Source organism: Gavia stellata, chromosome 1, assembly GCF_030936135.1.
Source record: "Gavia stellata isolate bGavSte3 chromosome 1, bGavSte3.hap2, whole genome shotgun sequence".
NCBI classification, from domain to species: Eukaryota; Metazoa; Chordata; class Aves; order Gaviiformes; family Gaviidae; genus Gavia; species Gavia stellata.
Genome location: NC_082594.1, coordinates 100,684,106 through 100,704,068, shown reverse-complemented (window position 1 = coordinate 100,704,068; position 19,963 = coordinate 100,684,106). Strand labels below are relative to the sequence as shown.

Genomic DNA, 19,963 nt, shown 5'->3' with positions numbered 1-19,963 from the left:
GGATGTTGAAGAGTTTTCCCAAGACATGCAAAAGGAGTATTTACATCATACATTTCCTATAAAGCAAATATGGATTTTGTAAAACAGCGACAGAAAGATAAAGGCCGCGGACTATTTTCCATGTGATATGCTAACCAAACGTAACAAAAAGCCTCTGTTTCCCTAGCAGTGCTCTTCCCAGGACAGCCTGCCTGCCGGCCTGCGAACCCTATCTGTGACCTGTTTGGGGGAGTCAAAAGAAATCTCATTAAGGAGGTTTCTCTCCTTTTACCTGAGGCCGTGTTTGTTTTAGGTAAGTATTCTTTGGGAGTTAAGATAAAGGAGGGGCTGAAAGGCCCAGGCAAGCGCCCAGCCTGCCACAGGCTTCAGACCATCAAGTGCCATGGAGGGTGCAGCTGCAGGTCTCCCGCTCCGGGCTGCAGCGGGACACATCTGTCATCGCTCCCGGGGCACCCGGCGGCGGCAGCGGCAGCACGCGCCCCGGCCGGCGGAGCGCCCGGAGAGGTAAGGCAGGCGCAGGGAGGCTTTTTTCAGCAGCCTTCCTTTCAGAACTCCGACTGTAAGTATCATTTGAATGTAACGATTTTGGCATTGAATAGCCAACGGAAAACAATTTCCAACGTCAGAAGTAAAGGGCAAAATATGTTTCTGAAAACCTTTCACTTGGAACAGGTATTTTACTTGTTTTGCCAATGTTTTATCCTTTTCAGTCAAATATTTCAGAACTTACTTATAAATGGAAGTAAATGAAAATTAAGGTTGCAATAACTGATTTTTTTTTTTTTAAAGTTTCTTTACCTTTCATATCTGAAAGCACTTTTCCATTTCCCCAACTGTATGGATCTGTTACACAGCAGCAGAGGTGGAAAGTACTGTTAAAAAGAGCATCCATGATTATAGTGCCCCGCACCAAACGAAAAGAAGATGCAGCATCCACCACTGCATATGCTCTCTTAAGCTAATTAGATCAGATTGCCCATGTCAGTTTAATGCTGGAGTTGCTTACTCAATCAATAACTAGCCACTCAATGATGACATGGAATCTGTATTTAGACATACTGTCACAGAGGGAGGGTTACTTTTTCTTTTTTAGCAGTGCTGCATAAATAAAGAGATTTCAGTATTAATTACATCATCATTTGGAGTTCAATGCAGTCACTTTGAGTTGTGAAATCTTAAAGGGAAATGCACCTTAGTTAAAAATGTGCAAGCCATTGTCCGGTTTGTTTAATCAGATTGTAGACAGAAGACAGACTAACATTGCCATAGAAATCAGATCTACCAAATCAAAATATGTTGAAAAGAAAAAAATCATGTTATTTCACAAGATACCCGCAGAATCTAACAAAAGGAGCTGTACTGTACGGGTATTACCACAAAGAATTAACTGTGGGAGTGCTATTCTATCTTAATCTTTCAGCAGCCCCGCTTTATGGAGGCCCTGGATGCTCACAGCAAGAGATGGTGAGATGACAGAGAATCAACAAATGGTGAGACTAAATTCTGGATAAAATAATCCTTATAGAAAACAGGTGCAGAAATTGAAACTATTTGAATGCAGGAAGTGAGGCTTGGTCATCTATTCATTTGTTCTTTCAAGCATTTCTTCAGTGTTAGAAAATACGGTGCAAATTACAGTGTTCTGTACATGATAATTGTTAAGAGTATCTCTAATTTTGTGTCAGATATAGAATCATTATCCATTCTTAAAAAGCTGCATAAAGCACTGCTTACTCAAAACAACCCTTATTTTAACAGCAGTTTTCATTTGCTTAATTATAAAAATAAGAATATCCTCAGTTTGAAATTTCCAGGCCTAGTTTGTATATGATATTTTGTATATGGGGGGTGTGTGGGGGGGTGTGTGTGTGAGGGAAAATGACTTTAAGATGAAATTTAAAAACCATACTTTCAGGAGCACAATTTTATTGATTGTTTTTTGGGATGGATGTTGCTATAGCTAAACCAGCTAGGAAATCAACAGAAAATTAAATTTTAAAGTAGCTCTTACTGCCAAGTGCCTTTGAAAGGCATCGTGATTATTAGTTTTACTTACTCATGTAGGAAGATTTGTTAGGCTCAAAGTACAAAAATAAAGAGAGATTGAAGCACATTCAACATAGGTCCCAACACTGTGAACTTTAAGAAATGTACTGAAATAGCATTACTCCCATGCTTAGTTTTAAGCACCTGTGTAAGTTTTTGCAGCATCTGATCCACAGTTCAACTTTTTACCAAAGGCTCAGCAGGTTAAGACAACAACTCTCCTTGATGCAAGTCTTTAAAGACTCACAATTTCTACTATATTCTAACACATGCAACACCTTTTTACCTTGTACTTTTTGTCTGCTGAAGATGGAGGTTGTAACTGTACAGATCTGAGGGAGTGCCACACTCCTCCCAGAAGGTGCCTTGGGAAAGCCTGTGGAAGAACACCCTTCCCAGCAGTGTTCTAGCCTTTTACCAGAGGCACTTGTAAATTTGCTATGGATGAGAGGAGTCTTACTTTCATGAGAGTACATGCTTACAGTGATGATTTCAAGAAACTAAGGTTTCTGAAATCAGGAAGTTGTGATTTATTACTGAGGTTATGTTTTTGTAGAAAATTTTATTCAACCAGGTCAAAAGTTGTAATTCACACTTGGGCTTCTGCCCACTTGTGTAAGAAAAAGAAACCGTATATGAAGTTTTCCACATTCATGCTAACAGCCTGGCATTGTTTCAAGCTAAGTGTAACTAAAACAGTCGGTTTCAATTTTTTAACATTTCTCCCTCCTGCCAGAAGCTTCTCAGATCTTTCTCATCCACACACCTTATGGCCCATCCACACTGCTTCAGCATCCTATATGCATCTGTAGCTTGGGATCTAATGAGGGAAGGAGGGCTTTAGGATCCCTTTCATATGCTTTTTAACAGGGTCATCACAGCTGAGGAAAAACACTTGGATACTTTTTGTGGTGCATAGGTGGGAAGAGGTGCTCTCTAATGCATACCTACATCCCACAGCTGTGAAAGGCAAGAGTTATCTTCTTCAGCAAAGTTACTGAGGTTTCTAGCAGAAGGCCCTCCAAGATGGGTTGAGCACAATGTTTTTGCAAGTCAGTTGCATGCTGGCTACTTTTATGTTCTGCAATGTATACATACAAATGCCAATACTTTACAGATCAGTAGACACTCCAAACACTGGAGAGTGAAAAAAATAAAAGTTTCAATATCCTCTGTGTAATTAAAAAAAAAAATGGTTAGGAATATACGTATAAAAATCTAACCTGAGAAATTGAAAGATGCAGAGCAAAGCACTAAAAAATAAAAGTACTGGTAAAAAAATTTAAACTAATAATTTCACCTCTATTACCAAGAACATGTGTTACAATATACCCTATAGTTACCCGTACATAATATACTTTTCCTTATATAAAAAGTAACACTCTTCCTACTACCTAAATGAAAATAAATTGTTATTTATGCCCAAAGAAAAGCCACAAAAAGTAACTTAAAGTTACTATTGCCATATCTACAACATAATACAAATTAACACTGAACATCTTCTGCTGTATACAAACTGAGTTAGATCTTGCAATTAATTGGCTTTTATCAGAATTGCTTTTCAGAAATGCTGTATTATATTCTGAAAAGAAAAAGCATATAATATGATAAAATGACTATTTTAATTTTAATGTAAATATGAAAGGAGAAAAATAACATATAGTATTTAACATGGCTATTATGGTCACATCTACAATATTCAGCCAGATCAGGAGTCCATTTTACTAGGTACTGTGGAAACAAAGTAAATGAATCTCCTGATTAAACACAAAAGAAATTAAAAATCAACAAAACCCTAACAGCCTGAGGACAAACCATTTTGGCTACAAGACAAACAGGTGGGTACAAGAGAAATAGGCCAACATAAAAGGTACAGAGAGAATTCTATAGGACCCCTTGTTCATCCCGTAGCCCAAGGCCACCAAAATATCCATGCTGAAACCTACTTCCTCAGAAAGAAAGATTAATTGCTCTAACAGTGGTGAAAGTCATCTTTGTCTGTTTGTAGCAGAGTGAACGGTTTCTAGCTTCTGTTCACTAGAAGTTCTAGTATAGCAAAGCTAAATCTTCCATTTTATGCACCGTCAAGTTTATAGCAATATGAGGAAAAAAGAAGTCGTTTTAAGATATGGAGGAGAATACATGCCTACAAGATGAAGTGATAGGGCTCAGTGACTTTGGGAGATGCTTTCAGGTTTACATTCCAGGTTTATAATCCTAATAGGATTTAGTAACATTAACATTTGCAAATTACTGTTTTTTATTGTCACCTTAATTTGGAGGAATTTATTCTGTGCTAAGTTTAATTTTGGTATTTAAAATATATTTTTGCTACCTGCTCTGTTGTATCAAAAATGCTCACTCTTTTTGTCACTGTTTGCATAGAAATATGAGATGCCAGTTGTCTCTTGATTTTACTGTTTGGACTCTTAACGTGCTTGTGTGATCCCTGATTACAATTAAGCTTGCTGACTTGAACATTCCAATTCCAAACTACTGATTAGTGTAGTTAAAGAGGTATTTTTAAACCCTAACCTCCCAATCCTTTAAACTGATTGAAAACCCTTTTTTCTTCCAATCACTGAACTTCCATTTGGTGGTGTTATTAGCTCACCAGTTGCTATAGATACTCCATAAGAACTTAAGCAAAATGTACAACTTCATGGTTTATGGCTCATAAAATCTGCAAGTTCAAATGCTTTGTTAAATGTGCAACTACTGGCAGACTGTGGGCACATATATGCTCTGAAGTACACTTAGAGTAAAACAACATGCAGCACAGCAAACAAAGCAACATTACTGTAGAAGTTTACAGTTACCTGTAGAAGAAAAAAGTGAAATCTTCATTTTTAGCCTATTCTAAATAATAAATGTGTCTCTTTACAGTCAGAACTGGATGGTCAACTAATAAATGTTAGATCAAAAGGAGCCCTGGGGTTTCAACATCCAGTGAGGTGAGTTAAATCCTATCACTTGATACAGGAAAAAGTGACACCTTCCAAGACAAGACATATTCCTTCTTGGGAGAAGTATCAGTTTGTCTTTGGAGTATCTCTTTTTAGTAATGCAGTTTAACTACTCACCAGATTCCATAGATTTTTATCCCTCCACAAGGAAAGATGCCTATCCTGAACAGGACCTGAAACAATATACTAATAACAAAAACAAGAAAAAAAAAATCTTAAAAGAAACAATGTTCTTCTGCCTTGTCTAATTTATATTCACATTTATTAATATGATAACAAGCCCACAAAGCCCAAATAATTAATGTGAACAGCTGCTAATGGAATGTGACTTGTTACAGATCTGTGTCTTGAGGTTGCTTAAAATTGCTCTTGAATAAGTTGAACTCCAGGTAGAGCTTTTCCTATGCTTGGGGGATTTGTAAGGGTTTTCACCAACGTTTAAATTCTTTAAGGCTTAGTGATGTAGAAACTCCTGATTTGGACTTTCATTTACAGGCGGAAAGTTAATGGAATATCCCTCTTCTTTACAAGCACTTATTTTTATAAAAGCTGTAGAAGCTTAAATTCTGTATGACCTTTATCACAGTCAAATTTAATTGAAAACTGTCCGAAGTGGAACCAAGAGGAAGAGATGTACATACATATGCACACAAAAACACATATGTATACAGACCACGTAAGTTTTGCTTTACTGGGAAAGCTGGTGAAAACCTGAAATGTAAATTAAGACATTTATGATTTCAATACAAAACAATACGAATTTTGAAATAAATTTCTCTCAGTGTACATCTCCTCCTCCACCTGGAGACACAAAACACACTGAGATCAACCTCTGTGCAACAGGCAGCCAACCCAATCTTACCCTGGTGTCTTAATGTGAATTCCAGAATCCCAGATCATTCCTCAAACTTTCCCCAGTCGCACAGGACACTTCCGTTCTGAACTGTGCTAAAAACCAAACCAAACCATCTCAAGCACGCATCATTGCCCTGGCAACACTTTATCAGGGTGGGACCTTAGATAAATCCAAGACACAATATGCCCGAAGCAAATGAGGTAACTTAAAATCAACACTACCTTTTAGTTAGCAACTTTTATTTTAAAATACAAGGAATTCTAGGATTTTTCTCTCTCCAAAGAAGGATAAAAATAAGTTTTAATACTCAAGCTAGCTTAGCTGGGAAAGTGTTGCATAGTTTTACTTTTTCTCTTAAAATATGTTTTCTTATTAGACTTTATTTGCCCAAGTCCAAATCCCAAAAGTTTCTTAATAACTTTGGAGAGAAAGTTCTGGCGAGTTTTCCAGTACAAGCTACAATTCACTTCTACAATGATGATGCCGACTCTGAGGAAGATGAAGAAGAAATCATTTCAGCCTAATAACGAACAGTGGTCAGCCTCAACAAACACAAAATAAAAATTAAAAAAATCAAGGGATAAAAAAAGAACTGCCAGAAATATATGGACCAACATCTGACCAAACAAAGAAATACATCAAAGCTCATAAGAAAACTATTTATAACTGTCTTACCAAGAATAATGAGTCAATGCAACTGGAAACTAAGAGGAAATCCTTTTGTGTTTTGAGAGACTTTTAAATAAAACCCTGAAGCTGAACAAAAGATTATAAGATTTAAATCAACTTGGTTTAAGTAACATGGATTAAGAACATTAAGAGCACTGTACTTACTTACTTATTGTTTTTTACATTGCATCCTGTTAAAATGAAAATAGGATTGATTATGAGGCAAAATAATATAATGTACAGCCCTAAAATAACCCAAAGGCTTTGAGACACAGTGTTTGAATTTAAACAGGAAATTATTTAAAATGCAAAGACTATTACTTATTAGCTCCATGGGGCATGTTTATTCTGATATAAATGCTGTATGCCAAATTGACCTAATCCATTTCTAGTGTAATCCCCTGTCAAGACAAGTTCTAAATGACAGTTGTAATATTTTCTGGGGTCCTGTCATTCTGTTATTATCAGATTTCCCCTCTCTAGTCAGAAAAGTGCCTTTTTGTCAGTCAGAAAAAAAGTCAGCTTTGATTAAAAACTATGATTTAATTTAATGACACATTAAAATACACATTATGTGCTACCTTTGTTTTTGTCTTCACCACAGTATTAAAATTTTATTTCTATAGCTTTGTGTGTTTTAATCTATGTTTTTAATATAACTGACCTACTGTTGATTCCCATCTACTGGGGTTTGGATGTGTATCTCACTACCTTGATATTTCTTTTAAATTGATGTTCAGGAAGACTTAAGTTACTAATTTTCATAAGCATCTTTACGTTATGTACAATGTAGACACATTTATTCCAACACTGTTTTTCCACTAGCAAAACCTGCTTTTTCAGTACAGTTTATTTCATTCAGAGAATTGGTATAATCTGTTGTGCTTAACCTTTTGTTTGCATAAATTGTGTATGCTCAGAGAGTTTGCCAGTACTTGTCTTGCTATGCCAGCATTTTTTAATTAGCTCAAGAATTAGCTATTTGGCCCCACTATGTTTCAGATTTATGATGCTTCAGGTATCTTATCTCTAACCAAAACTGCCATAGTTTCCCCAGAGACAAGGCAAATGCAGGATCCAAGATTCTTGACCTTTTCTACACTACTGTTGGTGGGGTAGATAAGGTCAGACAGTTGTTAAGAGCCACTTAAAGTGTGTGTCATATCTTGCTCTTATTACAATGTACTGTCAAACAAAGCGATAGTGTTATAAATTCTAAGTAAGTCTAGCAAATCAGGATTCCAGATTAATCAACATATTAGAATGGAAGATTTATTTTAAATTCTCCATTTACAAACTAAAAAGTGGATCTATTAATTAAATTTACCCAAGGAGACAGCATCCTGTAATATACGGAATTACAAGAACTAGTTGAAATTGTAAACCCTGGTGTGACACATGAAAATTCAGCTTTTATGTTTCACTTGTTCATCATCTCCACATCTTCACTTCCCAACATATGGAACTAAAATACAGACATTTTAAAGGTCTTTCACTTCTCTCACAAGATATCCTAAAATTACTTATGCTCCAGCTTCATCATTATTCAGCCTGTAGCACAAACAGAAAAGCATCCAAGATCACTTAACAGGTCAGCGATAACATATTCCCTACAATGGTCAAATTATTGTACATTAAGCCTCAACTTCTTCCTTGCAAGAAGCTCTAGTCTTCATGAATGCTTATCAGAGTTCACTCCCAACATTTGGAGTTCTGCCCTCACCTCGAGCCCTGAGCAGGACTTTTTCTCACCTTTTAAGACACCTCTGTGTGCACCCGTACTGCCATTTTAATCTGTGCTATGGCACAAACCAGCCTGGTTACTGCTGGATTACTGGAATCTGGAGGGATGTGTTGAGGGAACCATCTCCATCCCCTGTAAAAATGGTGGTTACCACACAATCCCCACACAGCACAGTGCTCCCTAGCACACACATGACACTGAAGAGCCATTGCCTTACACAGATATTGTCACCATTTAAGGATCCATTATGTAAAAGGAACACTCTGTAGGTTCTTCCTTGCTAATCCTTACCTTTCTACCGAGACCATGCTGCCTGCTACTCCCTCCTTTACAGCTTCTCTACCTGCCCTGCAGATGCCCAGCAGTGGGCTGTGGTTTCTCTTTAGAAAAGCATCAGATGAGACCAGTGCATGCTTGCAGACACAGACGCCCAGCAAGAGCTGGTGTTACTGTTGTTGCAGGATAGCAATGAGGAACTAATATCCACGTGACATAAATGGAGGCCAGCATCAGATCTTCCTGCATTAAGGAGAGGTTTTGAGCTGGAAGGATTAGCATCAGCAGGTGGGACTATGTGTTGATGCTTACGATTGGTTATTAACTCCAGACAGAAATCTTCAAAAGCTCTATCCGAAAATGCAGTAACTGCAGCTTGGATGACCAGCAGAAATTACGACGTTTTCAGAAAGACAGAGCTTTCTGTGTCTGGAGTGAACATCCAATCTTCAGCATCAACACATCATCTTCCAGGCTCCACCTGTGTGGAGCTTTGTTGATCTGTCCTGTACTCTCACCAGCTGGTGGTCAACCAGTCCAGAGTGGCAAGTGGCTCACCAAGATCTGTGAAAAAGCCTCTTGGACAAGTGTCAGTAGCATGCCAGGACACTGCCAGGTTCCAAGTAATTTTTTGGTTGGTGAAGTCTGCTGAATATTTTGAGAAATGGAAAGCATTGGTTTCCGTGTACTAACTATTTTTCAGGAGCGTTGGTAAAGAACCTTTGGTCAGTAGAAGCAGCTTCAGATGGGGCAACTATTAATACAAACAACACGAGAGAACAGATTAAAAGTGTAGACAGTGGCCATACATACTAACAGAACTACCACATCAATACTGGATGGGGTATCTTATTCCAAGTTTCCTGGTAACATGTCCAGGCACAATCTGAACATTTTGAACTTGTCCAGAATTTCCAGACCTACAGCAAATTAAGTGGGACAGTAGCTCCATTAAAAATATTCCTAGGCAGGAAAGAGGAGCAGTTTTAGGCAAATGCTGGAGGTTTGGAAATCTCAGACAAGTGGCCACTGAATAAATGCAGATCGACTACCCAGAATGTGAGCCATAAGTCTGCTGTATCCTATAAAATGATATTCATACTTGACATGAACGCAATAGAGAGAGGGGAGAAAAGGATGATCAAATACATAGATTACACAAACAAAACAGATCAGAACTTTTCAGCCTGGAAGACATGACTGAGCATATAAACATAGTCTTTAACATCTTGAGTGGCTTGGAGATGGCGGAGAATGATTGAACATCAAATGAAAACAGTGAGCAGCAAGTTTAAAACAAAAGGAAGCACTTAACCCAACTTGTGATTATGCTGTGATGTTGTTTAAACTAAGAGTTTATCTACTTACAAAAAGTAAATGAAAGATTTTCATATGGAAAATACAAAGATACAACTGGGTCAGAAGTTTCACACTGTTGCAGGCTGGGGAAGCATTCTGGGGAAACATTACTAGCTTCTTGCCCTAATCTTTGCTCTTACTACTATAGCAGGCACTATTAGCCAGTGTTGGAGGCAGAACATTAGCTATATCTATCTTTGGTCTCGCATGAAACAGCCATTTTAATGTTCATAAACGAGGTACATCCTGGATGCTTCAGATGTAGCTCTAATGACATAAACAAGAGCTGTTACAAATCATCACCTCTGAAACAGAAAAAAATATCTTGAGAAGTGTGTTCTTTAAGACAGTAGAACAGACACCATTATTAGAGAAATGTAATTGCATAATGGATGACAGTGTTAGCAAAGGCTATTAGAAATATCAAAATAAATCATCTTGCACAGCTGCTGAGGTCTGACAACATTGTATCAGCCTAAACTGATTCAATTTCTCAGGCTCTGCTATATATTCCATTTGGTTTCCCCTGTACTGTCAGATTCCATTTTCAAATTAAGGTAATATTACTGCACTATTTACCTGATTGGTAATATATAACTACAGTCATTAAAGGAAGCCAAAACTGTATTATCCTTTTCCCATCAGGCCAGCACTTTTTTTTGGTCAAATAACTGACTGTCTTTTCATGTTACAATGTCAACATACCCTTATTTGCACACTTAAAACGTGCATTGCGATCCCTTACCAGTTCGTTAATAATTAAGAGAAGACTAAAAGTGAAGTAATATAGCATCTCTGTTATTCAACTGCAGTTAACTTTCAGTTTTCAGTTCTGGTTTGTTACTTCATCTGTGATTTGACTTTGTTAAGTTTTCAGTGACCTTAGAATCATCCATCACTTGCAGGAAAAAGATAACAAAGCATCCCCAAAGAATGAGTGTATCATGAGCTTACTATTTCAAAGACAAGACTAATAGCATTTTACAGATTAAATTGTTGGCTCGGGATCTCTGTTCCACAGAACTTCCCTTAGTAGTTCAACAGCTGTAACATTTCCAGCAAATGCTACCTTTTGATTTCCCTTGTCTAAAATTATGATAGTAAAAGACAAGTTAATCTTCCACTGGTACATGAATGCTGGAGACGTATCTAGACAACGTCTACAATTTTGTCCTTCTACTGTATGTATTCACATGAAAAATAAAAATTAAAGAATGTTCATAAAACAGTCTTGAATTCTACTTCTAAGCTCTTTTAAGACAAGCTCTTGAAGGATACATATATCCAAGGGAAGCATATCCTTGCATGATGTTAAAGTTTGCTGAGTGTTCTTTCTAAATATAATGCAGTAATAATTTGAATTAAGAGAAGAACTATCACGGGAACAATTTTTTTTCTAAGCTACTTTTATACTGAGAGAGTAACAACAGTAGCAGGAATAAATTGCCATGACTGAGAAAAGGCAATCTTCCCAATAGCGGTTTTATGAGCTCTAGACACAAAATCCATCCAATTCACTGAAACATCTACCATTTAATTACACTCCATACAATCATGCTTTCCAGACTGGATTAATGTATCAGCTGCTTTTAGCAAAAAGTTGAGCATTTAGTTGATACATAAACTGCACAGCATACCAATAAAATTTACTTTGGCAATCTCTTCGTAAGGAAACTGGCAGGACAAGACTAAACGCTTCCAAAACTTTCTCCTCAGAATACGGTTCAACTCATGAATAGAGGGAGAGATACAAAAACCCCATTCATCTCAGCTGTCTGAGAGCTGACTGGAAATCTAACAGTACAGCAGCAAGCAGGACTTTGCATTAAACATTTTATCCACTCAGACTCAACTGCCTGTAGAAAAGGTGCATTATGGAACAAACTGTATTTACACAAGATCATTTATTAACTATTCTATTTTTAAGTCAGAAATACTTTATCATTTACACCCACAAATGAAACTAAAGTCTGTAGAAACTGCCTGGTAAAGAAATCAAGTATTCAAAAAGTCTTTTTCAAAAGAGCTTTAGTGGTGAGTTTCTCATTGTACCTGTAGGTGGGAGCTTTGGCATGAATGCAAATTAAGTATTAGAGAAACACTGTATTAGGGCAAACATCTCACAGCTTCTTATCACTCTTATAAAACTGAACTGCTACAGATACAGCTAAGACATTGATTTGTTACACTCTCCTGAGACAGAAAGCTAGACCAGGGGAGGAAGAAAACTCAAACGCTAGACTACCTCACCACTACCTCCATTCTCATACTTAATTTTTGTCAGAGATGGTAAGTTCAATGTTTCTACAGTTATGATCTCTTCTCTTCATCAAGGTATCTTTTCGGCCTAACATTTCCTGATTTAACTTATAGCATCTTAAGGCCCACTAAAAAGAACGACAAAACCTATTAGTATTACTTTACCACCATCCTTCCTTGTATACAGTTTACTTGCCCTTGGTGGTAGAGTTGCATTTTTAATGTTTATGGACCATGTAGCACAGAGGTGTACCAATGAACAATTGGCATACCAAAAAGAGATCTACACTATGGGACTAAAACATACACACATTTTCCCTGCTCCTACTCTCAGAAAAGCTTCAGGCACACGACCTGCATTGGGGTCAGTACGAGCCCTCCCACTTCAGGCCAATTTCCTTCATATCTCAGGGAGAAAGAAAACTCCATTTTACTACCACTGAAACAAGTTTCTTCACTCAGCATTGCTTCCTGCAAGGACATCACTTTTGTACCTACAAACCGAAATAATAGTTGAGATGCTGTGTTTCTTTTAGTTTCCTTATTCCAGTCAACCTATCTGTGGCAACAGTAAACACAAACACACACAAAAATGTGCTAGCTTTTTACTCATATGTGCTCTCATATTTTACTCCACGTGCTTTATACCTTTGAATTTCACAACAGAGCATTTACTTCTTTTACTATAGCTCCCTGTTGATCTCAATTAAAGCAGCAAAATACTTCTATTCATGCTTACAATAAAAATGAAATTATGTGGATACACAAAGAATTTCGCTCTTCTGCTACTTCACATGCATACATTCTGTATTTGCACTGAAGCCTCCAAGCTTATGGCATTCAATACAGTGCACTGCAAAAGACCTTCCCTTTACAGCTAAGATGGAAATAAGAGTGACATACTCTACTACCTTTACACAGATTTGGCAACCATGGCTATATTATTTCCTATGCCATGCAACCTTTTCATTTGAAACAGTGCAACTTTGTTGTTTTTTTATGACATATTTACAAACACATTCATTTAAATACCATTTGGGGGGAACCTGTCTTACAAAATTAAGTTTATAGCAAGATGTGTAAAATACCATCAGTCTCCAATATGATAAAAACTGCAGAAAAATCCTAGAAGTTGCATTAAAAAGCACAGCTGAAGTTTCATCATTTAGTTTATTTCAGCAGGGACAATACAGTTGGTCTAACTCTACTGGTTACTACTGGTTGTGCTGTAACAATACACCATCAGTAAGTCAGAAGGGCGAAAATGGGGGCAAATTTAGTTTTTTGCCTTTATTTGTTTAGTTTTTCCTTAGTCTCCGAGAAGAATGGATACCTGATATCCAATCTTTGAACAGGTATGCTTTGTAAAGAAAGGCACCACAACGAACACAGTTCAATCATTTCAGTGTTTTTTCTGAATAATATAGAAGACAAAATCTATATAAATCCCCCTAAATAATTATAGCTGTAAGTGTGCTGTATATTTACAAAAGGCAGAATCTCTCTTCTCTTTGCTGGCAGAGTTGCATATCTTCTACTTAATTACAGTCATAGGCAAGACCATGAAATGACGGATCCCCAGCACCCGCAATTCCCTACAATATATGTTAGCCCATATACACCGTGTTACCTGGTTTTATTTTGATCACAAAGGCAATTTCTGAAGTGTCAGACATTACTCCTAAGTTGAAGAAAAGGTCACTACAGCGTCTTTGAAGCACCACTACACAGTAGTGACAGAAAAGCAAAGATTGAGTTTCATGCCTGCAAGTTTTACTTAAACAAATGGCCCCAGTTTGCCTACTCACTTAGGTGCCTCTGTTAGTTTTCCCATAATTGTGAGGTCTGCAGTTAAATGAAATGGCAGATTCATCACTGATACAATCTTTGTCCAAGGTTTACAGTCCTTTAATTTGTGTGCTTTCAGGGCTTGAGGGCATTTTCCAGTAGCTTTTCTTTATCCTGAAGGGATTTGGATATCCTTAACAGGGCACTAAATTAATCCTTACATCAAATGATACTAGATACGTGGCCTTCACTTGTTGTCAATTTAGAATTAAAAACGAAATTGCTTTCTCAGAAAGCAAAAGGAACACAGAACACAGTCAGAAATTACACAGAAAAAAGATTACAGTCAATACTTCAGTGTCTACAACGTGATTAGAGAATTGACAAAAGAGTAAATACATATTCATGTCTGTTGATCATAAAATCTTGAACTCACCCTATATATGGGTGTTTGAGCATGTAAATTAAAATTAATAGAAGGGCAAAATCGTGCCAGCAGGGGGAAATAATAGCAACTGGGGGCAAACTAAAAAACAAAACTTCACAAAGAAGTCTACAACTATCAAACAAATAAACACTGTACCAATATACAGTCTTAAGTAAATTAGTATTAGGCTTAGGTACAAATACTCCTTCGTATGAAATGGCCTGAAACAATATGCCTAAAATCTACTATTTCAGAGTGAAATGTTGAAAAGCATTTTTTCCTTCCTTAAGAAGGTATTTTTCTCCTACCCCTAATACATAGCATGTTTTTTTTCTTCAAATGCAGGTGGAAAAAATAGCAAACCGCTAAAGACTAGAGGACCAAGAAACTACAAATTTCATATTCATAGCAGATTGATTGTTACCACATCTTCAGACTTCCCACAGCAACCGATGGTTGTTTTGACCGATTTCTAAAGAACTGGCATAAGATTTTTCACACAAATTTTCAAGAATTTCTTGTTATCTTTTAATGAAATAGTGATGTTTTTAACTAAATTCTCTGCTGGTCCAAAGTTGGCTTACAGACCTAACAAACAATGAGGCTCTATTCACTGGTCTCTACAATCAAACTAAATAAGCTTGACTACTGAAGATAAATGGATTAAAAACAGTAATAACTGGGTTTGTGACTCTTGGAAGAAAGGAAATAAAAATTGTGTCTCTGCTCAGTAATACACACATGAAAGAAAATTCACTGTTTAAGAAACATCTGAACCATCACCATAACAAGCTACTGTGCTTTGTGCTATAACCTAGACTATAATAAGATGGACCTGTCAGTTCTTAAGAATGGTTAAAAAAAAAAAGTCATTTCAAGACTTGTTTCAGAAAATCTTCACAACCCACCTTATTTCTGGTAATCTTGGTATTTTAATAAGCCCACCAATTTGGGGAAAAAAAAGATCAACGTAGTTTGCTGGGTAAAGAATGGCGTAAAGAAAAATGGACCACTATACACCTTGACCTAGGACAAATATCATAGAACCACAGAAAAACGTCTAATTTTAAACAACTAAAAATTAGCTACATTTTATTAATATTTACAAATGAAAACTGTATATTTACAATGTAAACACTTCAAGTTAACATAACTTATTAAAAAAAAAAAAAGATCCTTAAGCATTTGACTAGCGGAACATTTTCTCTCCCTGAATTCAAAGGGAAATAGAAGTAAGCTACGTCCAAAAGCTGTTTCTTTCACTCTCAGAGGGAAATTACAAGCAGAAACCTAGAAGTAATAGAAGGCTATTTTAAACTCACAAGAAGGGTTAGAAAAATTAATGTGGCATAATTCTCATACCAATGCAGAATATTAAGGCACATGCATAATAATAAAATCAAACCATCTCAATGAAATGTGCTAACATCAATTTAGTTAGAAATTCAGAAAAAAAATATGCTCTGTTCTACCAGCAGAAAGAGGGCTTTTGTAGCTTGGAGAGGTTTTGATTTTCCTTAGGTAACACTTCTACTAATCCTTTAATCAAACACCTCTTAATAACGACTATCTGCTATTGCAGATTCCTTTTTCAGGAAGGAAAAACATTCTGTTTACTTCACTGATGGGAATATCCCTCAATGCTGGAATTGCTTCTTCTTGAAATTTCTTCTGTTGCTGCTTTTTTGCATAGTTATCTACAGGAGACAATGAGAACATTCCACATATTAAAGATTTTTTCCTTTCAAGAAATGTTATATAATGCAACACTATAAATTTAGCTACTGTAAGTGATGCTGAAAACCCCATCTTGCTGAGGTATAATGAGATGGTCACCAGAAATGCTTTACATCAACATATATTAGCAGAGCCCTTGAAGAAATCAACTCCCTACCCTCCTGCTGAAATCACTGTCTGGGACTTTGCTTGGTTTAAGATGCTGTATGACATTAAACCATAACTACCCAAAGATAAAAAGAACAAACAAACCAACCAACCAACCCCCCCACAATGAATAGCTCAATCTATAGTTTGAACACTTCGTACTAGGATTTCCACTGAGAGACACTGTCTACCCTCCCTTTATCTTGGCTGCTTGTTCCATCACTACACAGCACCCACTCCTATAACAGCATAAACATTTTTACAGGTGCACTTTGAACACAATTATGGAACTGTTCCCTCTGAAAAAGAACATTTTCAAATACAATTGTTTTTCAAACAGAGTAGGTCACCCATCCCACCTGCCATACAGCCACACAAACTGCTGGGTTGACACCAAATGAGAGGGTGACATGAGAGTGTGAATGAGTAGCTAGGAACCCAGGGATGACTAAATGGCAGTTCTTGACAGAAGTGTTGGAGTAATGCATTTGAACTACAGCCTTGACTGATTTTTTTTCCTTAGCAGTTCAGTGTAATGTACTACGTACGTAGTTTGTTAAAACAACGCAACTTCAGCAGTCTTAGCAATAGGAAACTTCCTTGCCAAATTTTACAGTCTGCATTTTTTCTAACAAAAATGGCCACCTGTAAATAGCGGTAGAACTCCTCATGTGGAGGAAGATACAGCTGCCAGGAAAATACTGTGAATGCCTAGAACAGGTCTCCTTGGCAGGAGTAAAGGCTACTCAACAGCTGAGAAAAAAACTTAATAACAACTTTTTTAGACAGGGAATTACTAACATATCCGATCAGGTCTCATACTGCAGCATCCTCCTTTGCACCACCTTGACTCTGCATGCCTTCCCACTTCTGCCACTGCCAGGTGGCAGTCACACCCTTCTTCCCATGACACCCTTCACTAGTTTGTAATGCAAGGTACGTGCCTGGGAGAGCTTTATATGCCTAACCCCTGCTCCTCTAATGTGGTCTGGTTTACTAACAAAGCACACTTTACTAGTTGGAAACCACTGCCATAAGACAGCAAAGAGGAAGGAGTCAGGCTCATGGCTATCTTTTCACTGTAGTACTTCAGAACTTCCAAGAACTCCTTTTCTAAATCAAAATATTTAAATGCTTAAAATTTGATTTATATTGTATATGGCTACATATACATATATTTTCACAGAAATTAGCAGTGAAGTATCAAAATCTTAAAAAAACCACCGATAAAATTACCTGTAATGGTATGTGTGGAGTTAAGTGGAGCTGTACACATCATGTTAATACCAAAAAGCAATATATAACCAATTCCTATGGCAACTAGTAGGTACGCTGGCACAGCAACTGCCCAGTACCTGAGGAAAAAGATTTTAAAATTTACATATCATAATAACAAATGCCTAATGATATAACAGTTTTAATGTAGTGGTTGTATCCAGCACAAACTTAGCCAGCAAGAAAAGAAACAGCACCTCTGAATACGGACCCTGGTCCCTCCCAAGAAGATTACTGACTGCAGAGTCACTGTAGCTACTTTGGTATAAACCGTCAAATAGATTCCTTACAGAAGGTTTTTAATTTTAATTACAGTTTAAACTTTACTGTATTTTCATTGATAAATTTCCTGGAAACAAGATGTCAAAACTTATCATAAAACATTCAAATACTATTTCCTTCACTACACAATGAAATATTTTCATCATAGCTACTTATCTACATAAAATAATGCTTCACAAAGATTGCAGTCCTTTATCATCAGGAAAAACTGGATTAAATACAAGACCACTATTTAAAAAAAAATTTGTTATTTGAAAATAATTAAGGGTGTCCTATACTCACAGATATTCAGGCTAAAGAGTTTAACTGGTTGGACTTACTTTTGAGGCCAGTATGTTAGTCCCAATGAGAACAGCCAAGTCTCAGGAACATATGCCCAGATAAGATACAACACTGCACAAAAGAATTAAAAAGTCATAATAGTAGCACTGATACTGGTTTAGACTTCCTTCCTAAGTTTTAGAGCAATACTTCCCTACTGATACATGCTGAGACAGTATTTTGCTTTTACAGTACTTAAACCAAAATAGCTCTACCAAAACATTGTAGAATATGCCTCTCGGACACAAAACCTGCCCAATATGGGGGCAATGTTTTGTGGCTGGTTATATGATACCATTTTTATATCTGCTTTAACATTTAGTTTCTGATTTCCTATGTAGACAGACAGTAATTTCTTGTATGTTGAACTGCATAACAAAAAAAACTTTCAGTAAAAGGATGCCAAATGACACTGAATGCATAAAATATTTAAGCAGAAAATGATCACACAGTGGGTCATTTGACTGAAAGAAAAATTGGTAGAATTGCAGCGCTTGGATGGAACTCTTCAGAAAGTTATTGGAAATACTTTCTGATTCTTGGTAAGTTAATAATTTTCATGTCAACAAAACCAATACTGAGAAATTTTGCTCACTAACAATAAATTCAGAGTAAAGTTTAACAAAACTTGAGGGGAAGAGGTTAGTAGCCAGTGACAGAAGTTATGGAACTGCAGTGGCTTCCTGTGAGAGGAACAGAAACCAACTCACTTTCATTTCTACTTCCTTCCTAAGGGTGAGAAGGACTTACAAGTAGGATCCTGGTTTATTATTTGACTACAGTATACTTGCAGCACCTTTTCTCGTGTTGAAAGGGTGTTCTTGCTCTCTCAAGCCCTGGTCCTGTGTGGGCACGCAAGATATTCCCAGTGAAACGCTAAAGCACTTGTCATACCAGCAAAGAAATGCAGGTATAACCCTAATCATTTTCCATTGCTGTTGACCATATTGACTTAATGGGTTTTTTTCAGTACTTGGGTGAGGAAGGTTGCACTACTACCATCTACAATAGTTACTGAATAGTGACAATGTACGCAATTCGAGTAAAAAAATTACTAAAATGACAACGCAGAGAACTTTTTAAATAATTTGACTCTCTATTAAAGACCCCATAATAAGGTTAAAGACAAACAAAGCATGAGGAAATCACAGAAGGCAATGACAGACCTTTGTAATAACTGACAGGCCTGGCAAGTAATGCTCACCTAGTCCTTCAGCACACACCCTTACAATAGGTGGTGTAATCCAATTTTGACCCTTTTCAGGTGGTCTTATCAGAATTACATTTGTCTCGTAAGCAAAACAACACTTCTCGGTGAAGTATTCAGTACCCAGTATACTTACTAAAGCCAAACCACGATCCTAAAAAAAGAGCAAATCCATATATTGCCCTTTCTGGCAATGGGGCTGGAGAGTTTTCAACCATTCTGGTCTCTTCCCTTTAACTTCGGGGCGGGGACACACACCGTAAGAAGCTATTAGAGGTTTCTCGGTGAGTTTTTCTCGGAACACCCCGGTATTCGCGGGTGCGGGAAGCGAGGCCGCACAAGCGGCAGCGTTTTACTCCCGCGCCCACGTACGCGCCCCTCTCTCCTCAGCCCCGGGTGAGGGTGGGCGCGGGGCACGCGCCCGCCTAGCAGACGGCGGGTGGGCGCGCGCGACGGCCGTTTCACCCGCCCCTCAGCGGACACACAGGAGCCGCGGTGCTACCGACCCCCTCCTTCCGCTGCACGGACCTCCTGCTCGCACCTCCCCCCCCCCGCCGAAGCCGCTCTGCCTCCTTCCTTTCGAGGTCGCGGCTTGGCTAGGGCA

At 37.5% G+C, this 19,963-nt stretch overlaps 2 protein-coding genes across 2 annotated transcripts; one reads left to right on the top strand and one right to left on the bottom strand.

The window, feature by feature from the left end:
- The first annotated feature begins 382 nt into the window (after positions 1-382).
- On the top strand, positions 383-6,392 carry RIPPLY3 (ripply transcriptional repressor 3). Its single transcript, XM_059818727.1, has 4 exons — positions 383-504; positions 1,421-1,490; positions 4,933-5,000; positions 6,245-6,392. The coding sequence occupies exons 1-4, from the start codon at positions 383-385 to the stop codon at positions 6,390-6,392; spliced, it is 408 nt and encodes a 135-aa protein (XP_059674710.1).
- A 9,529-nt stretch (positions 6,393-15,921) lies between these two features.
- PIGP (phosphatidylinositol glycan anchor biosynthesis class P) lies at positions 15,922-19,654 on the bottom strand. The gene is made up of 4 exons (XM_009807366.2): positions 19,496-19,654; positions 18,152-18,224; positions 17,511-17,629; positions 15,922-16,087 (listed from the first exon to the last, which is right to left on the bottom strand). The coding sequence occupies exons 1-4, from the start codon at positions 19,575-19,577 to the stop codon at positions 15,957-15,959; spliced, it is 405 nt and encodes a 134-aa protein (XP_009805668.1). The 5' UTR covers positions 19,578-19,654; the 3' UTR covers positions 15,922-15,956.
- Between the last annotated feature and the right edge of the window lie 309 nt (positions 19,655-19,963).

Coding starts and splice junctions, on each gene's coding strand:
- RIPPLY3 (XM_059818727.1), top strand. CDS start 383: ATGGAGGGTGCAGCTGCAGGTCTCCCGCTCCGGGCTGCAGCGGGACAC. Junction 505..1,420: donor CCGGCGGAGCGCCCGGAGAG/GTAAGGCAGGCG, acceptor TTAATCTTTCAG/CAGCCCCGCTTTATGGAGGC. Junction 1,491..4,932: donor TGACAGAGAATCAACAAATG/GTGAGACTAAAT, acceptor GTCTCTTTACAG/TCAGAACTGGATGGTCAACT.
- PIGP (XM_009807366.2), bottom strand. CDS start 19,577: ATGGTTGAAAACTCTCCAGCCCCATTGCCAGAAAGGGCAATATATGGA. Junction 18,225..19,495: donor AGGATCGTGGTTTGGCTTTA/GTAAGTATACTG, acceptor TCTTTTGTGCAG/TGTTGTATCTTATCTGGGCA. Junction 17,630..18,151: donor CTAACATACTGGCCTCAAAA/GTAAGTCCAACC, acceptor CTTTTTCCTCAG/GTACTGGGCAGTTGCTGTGC.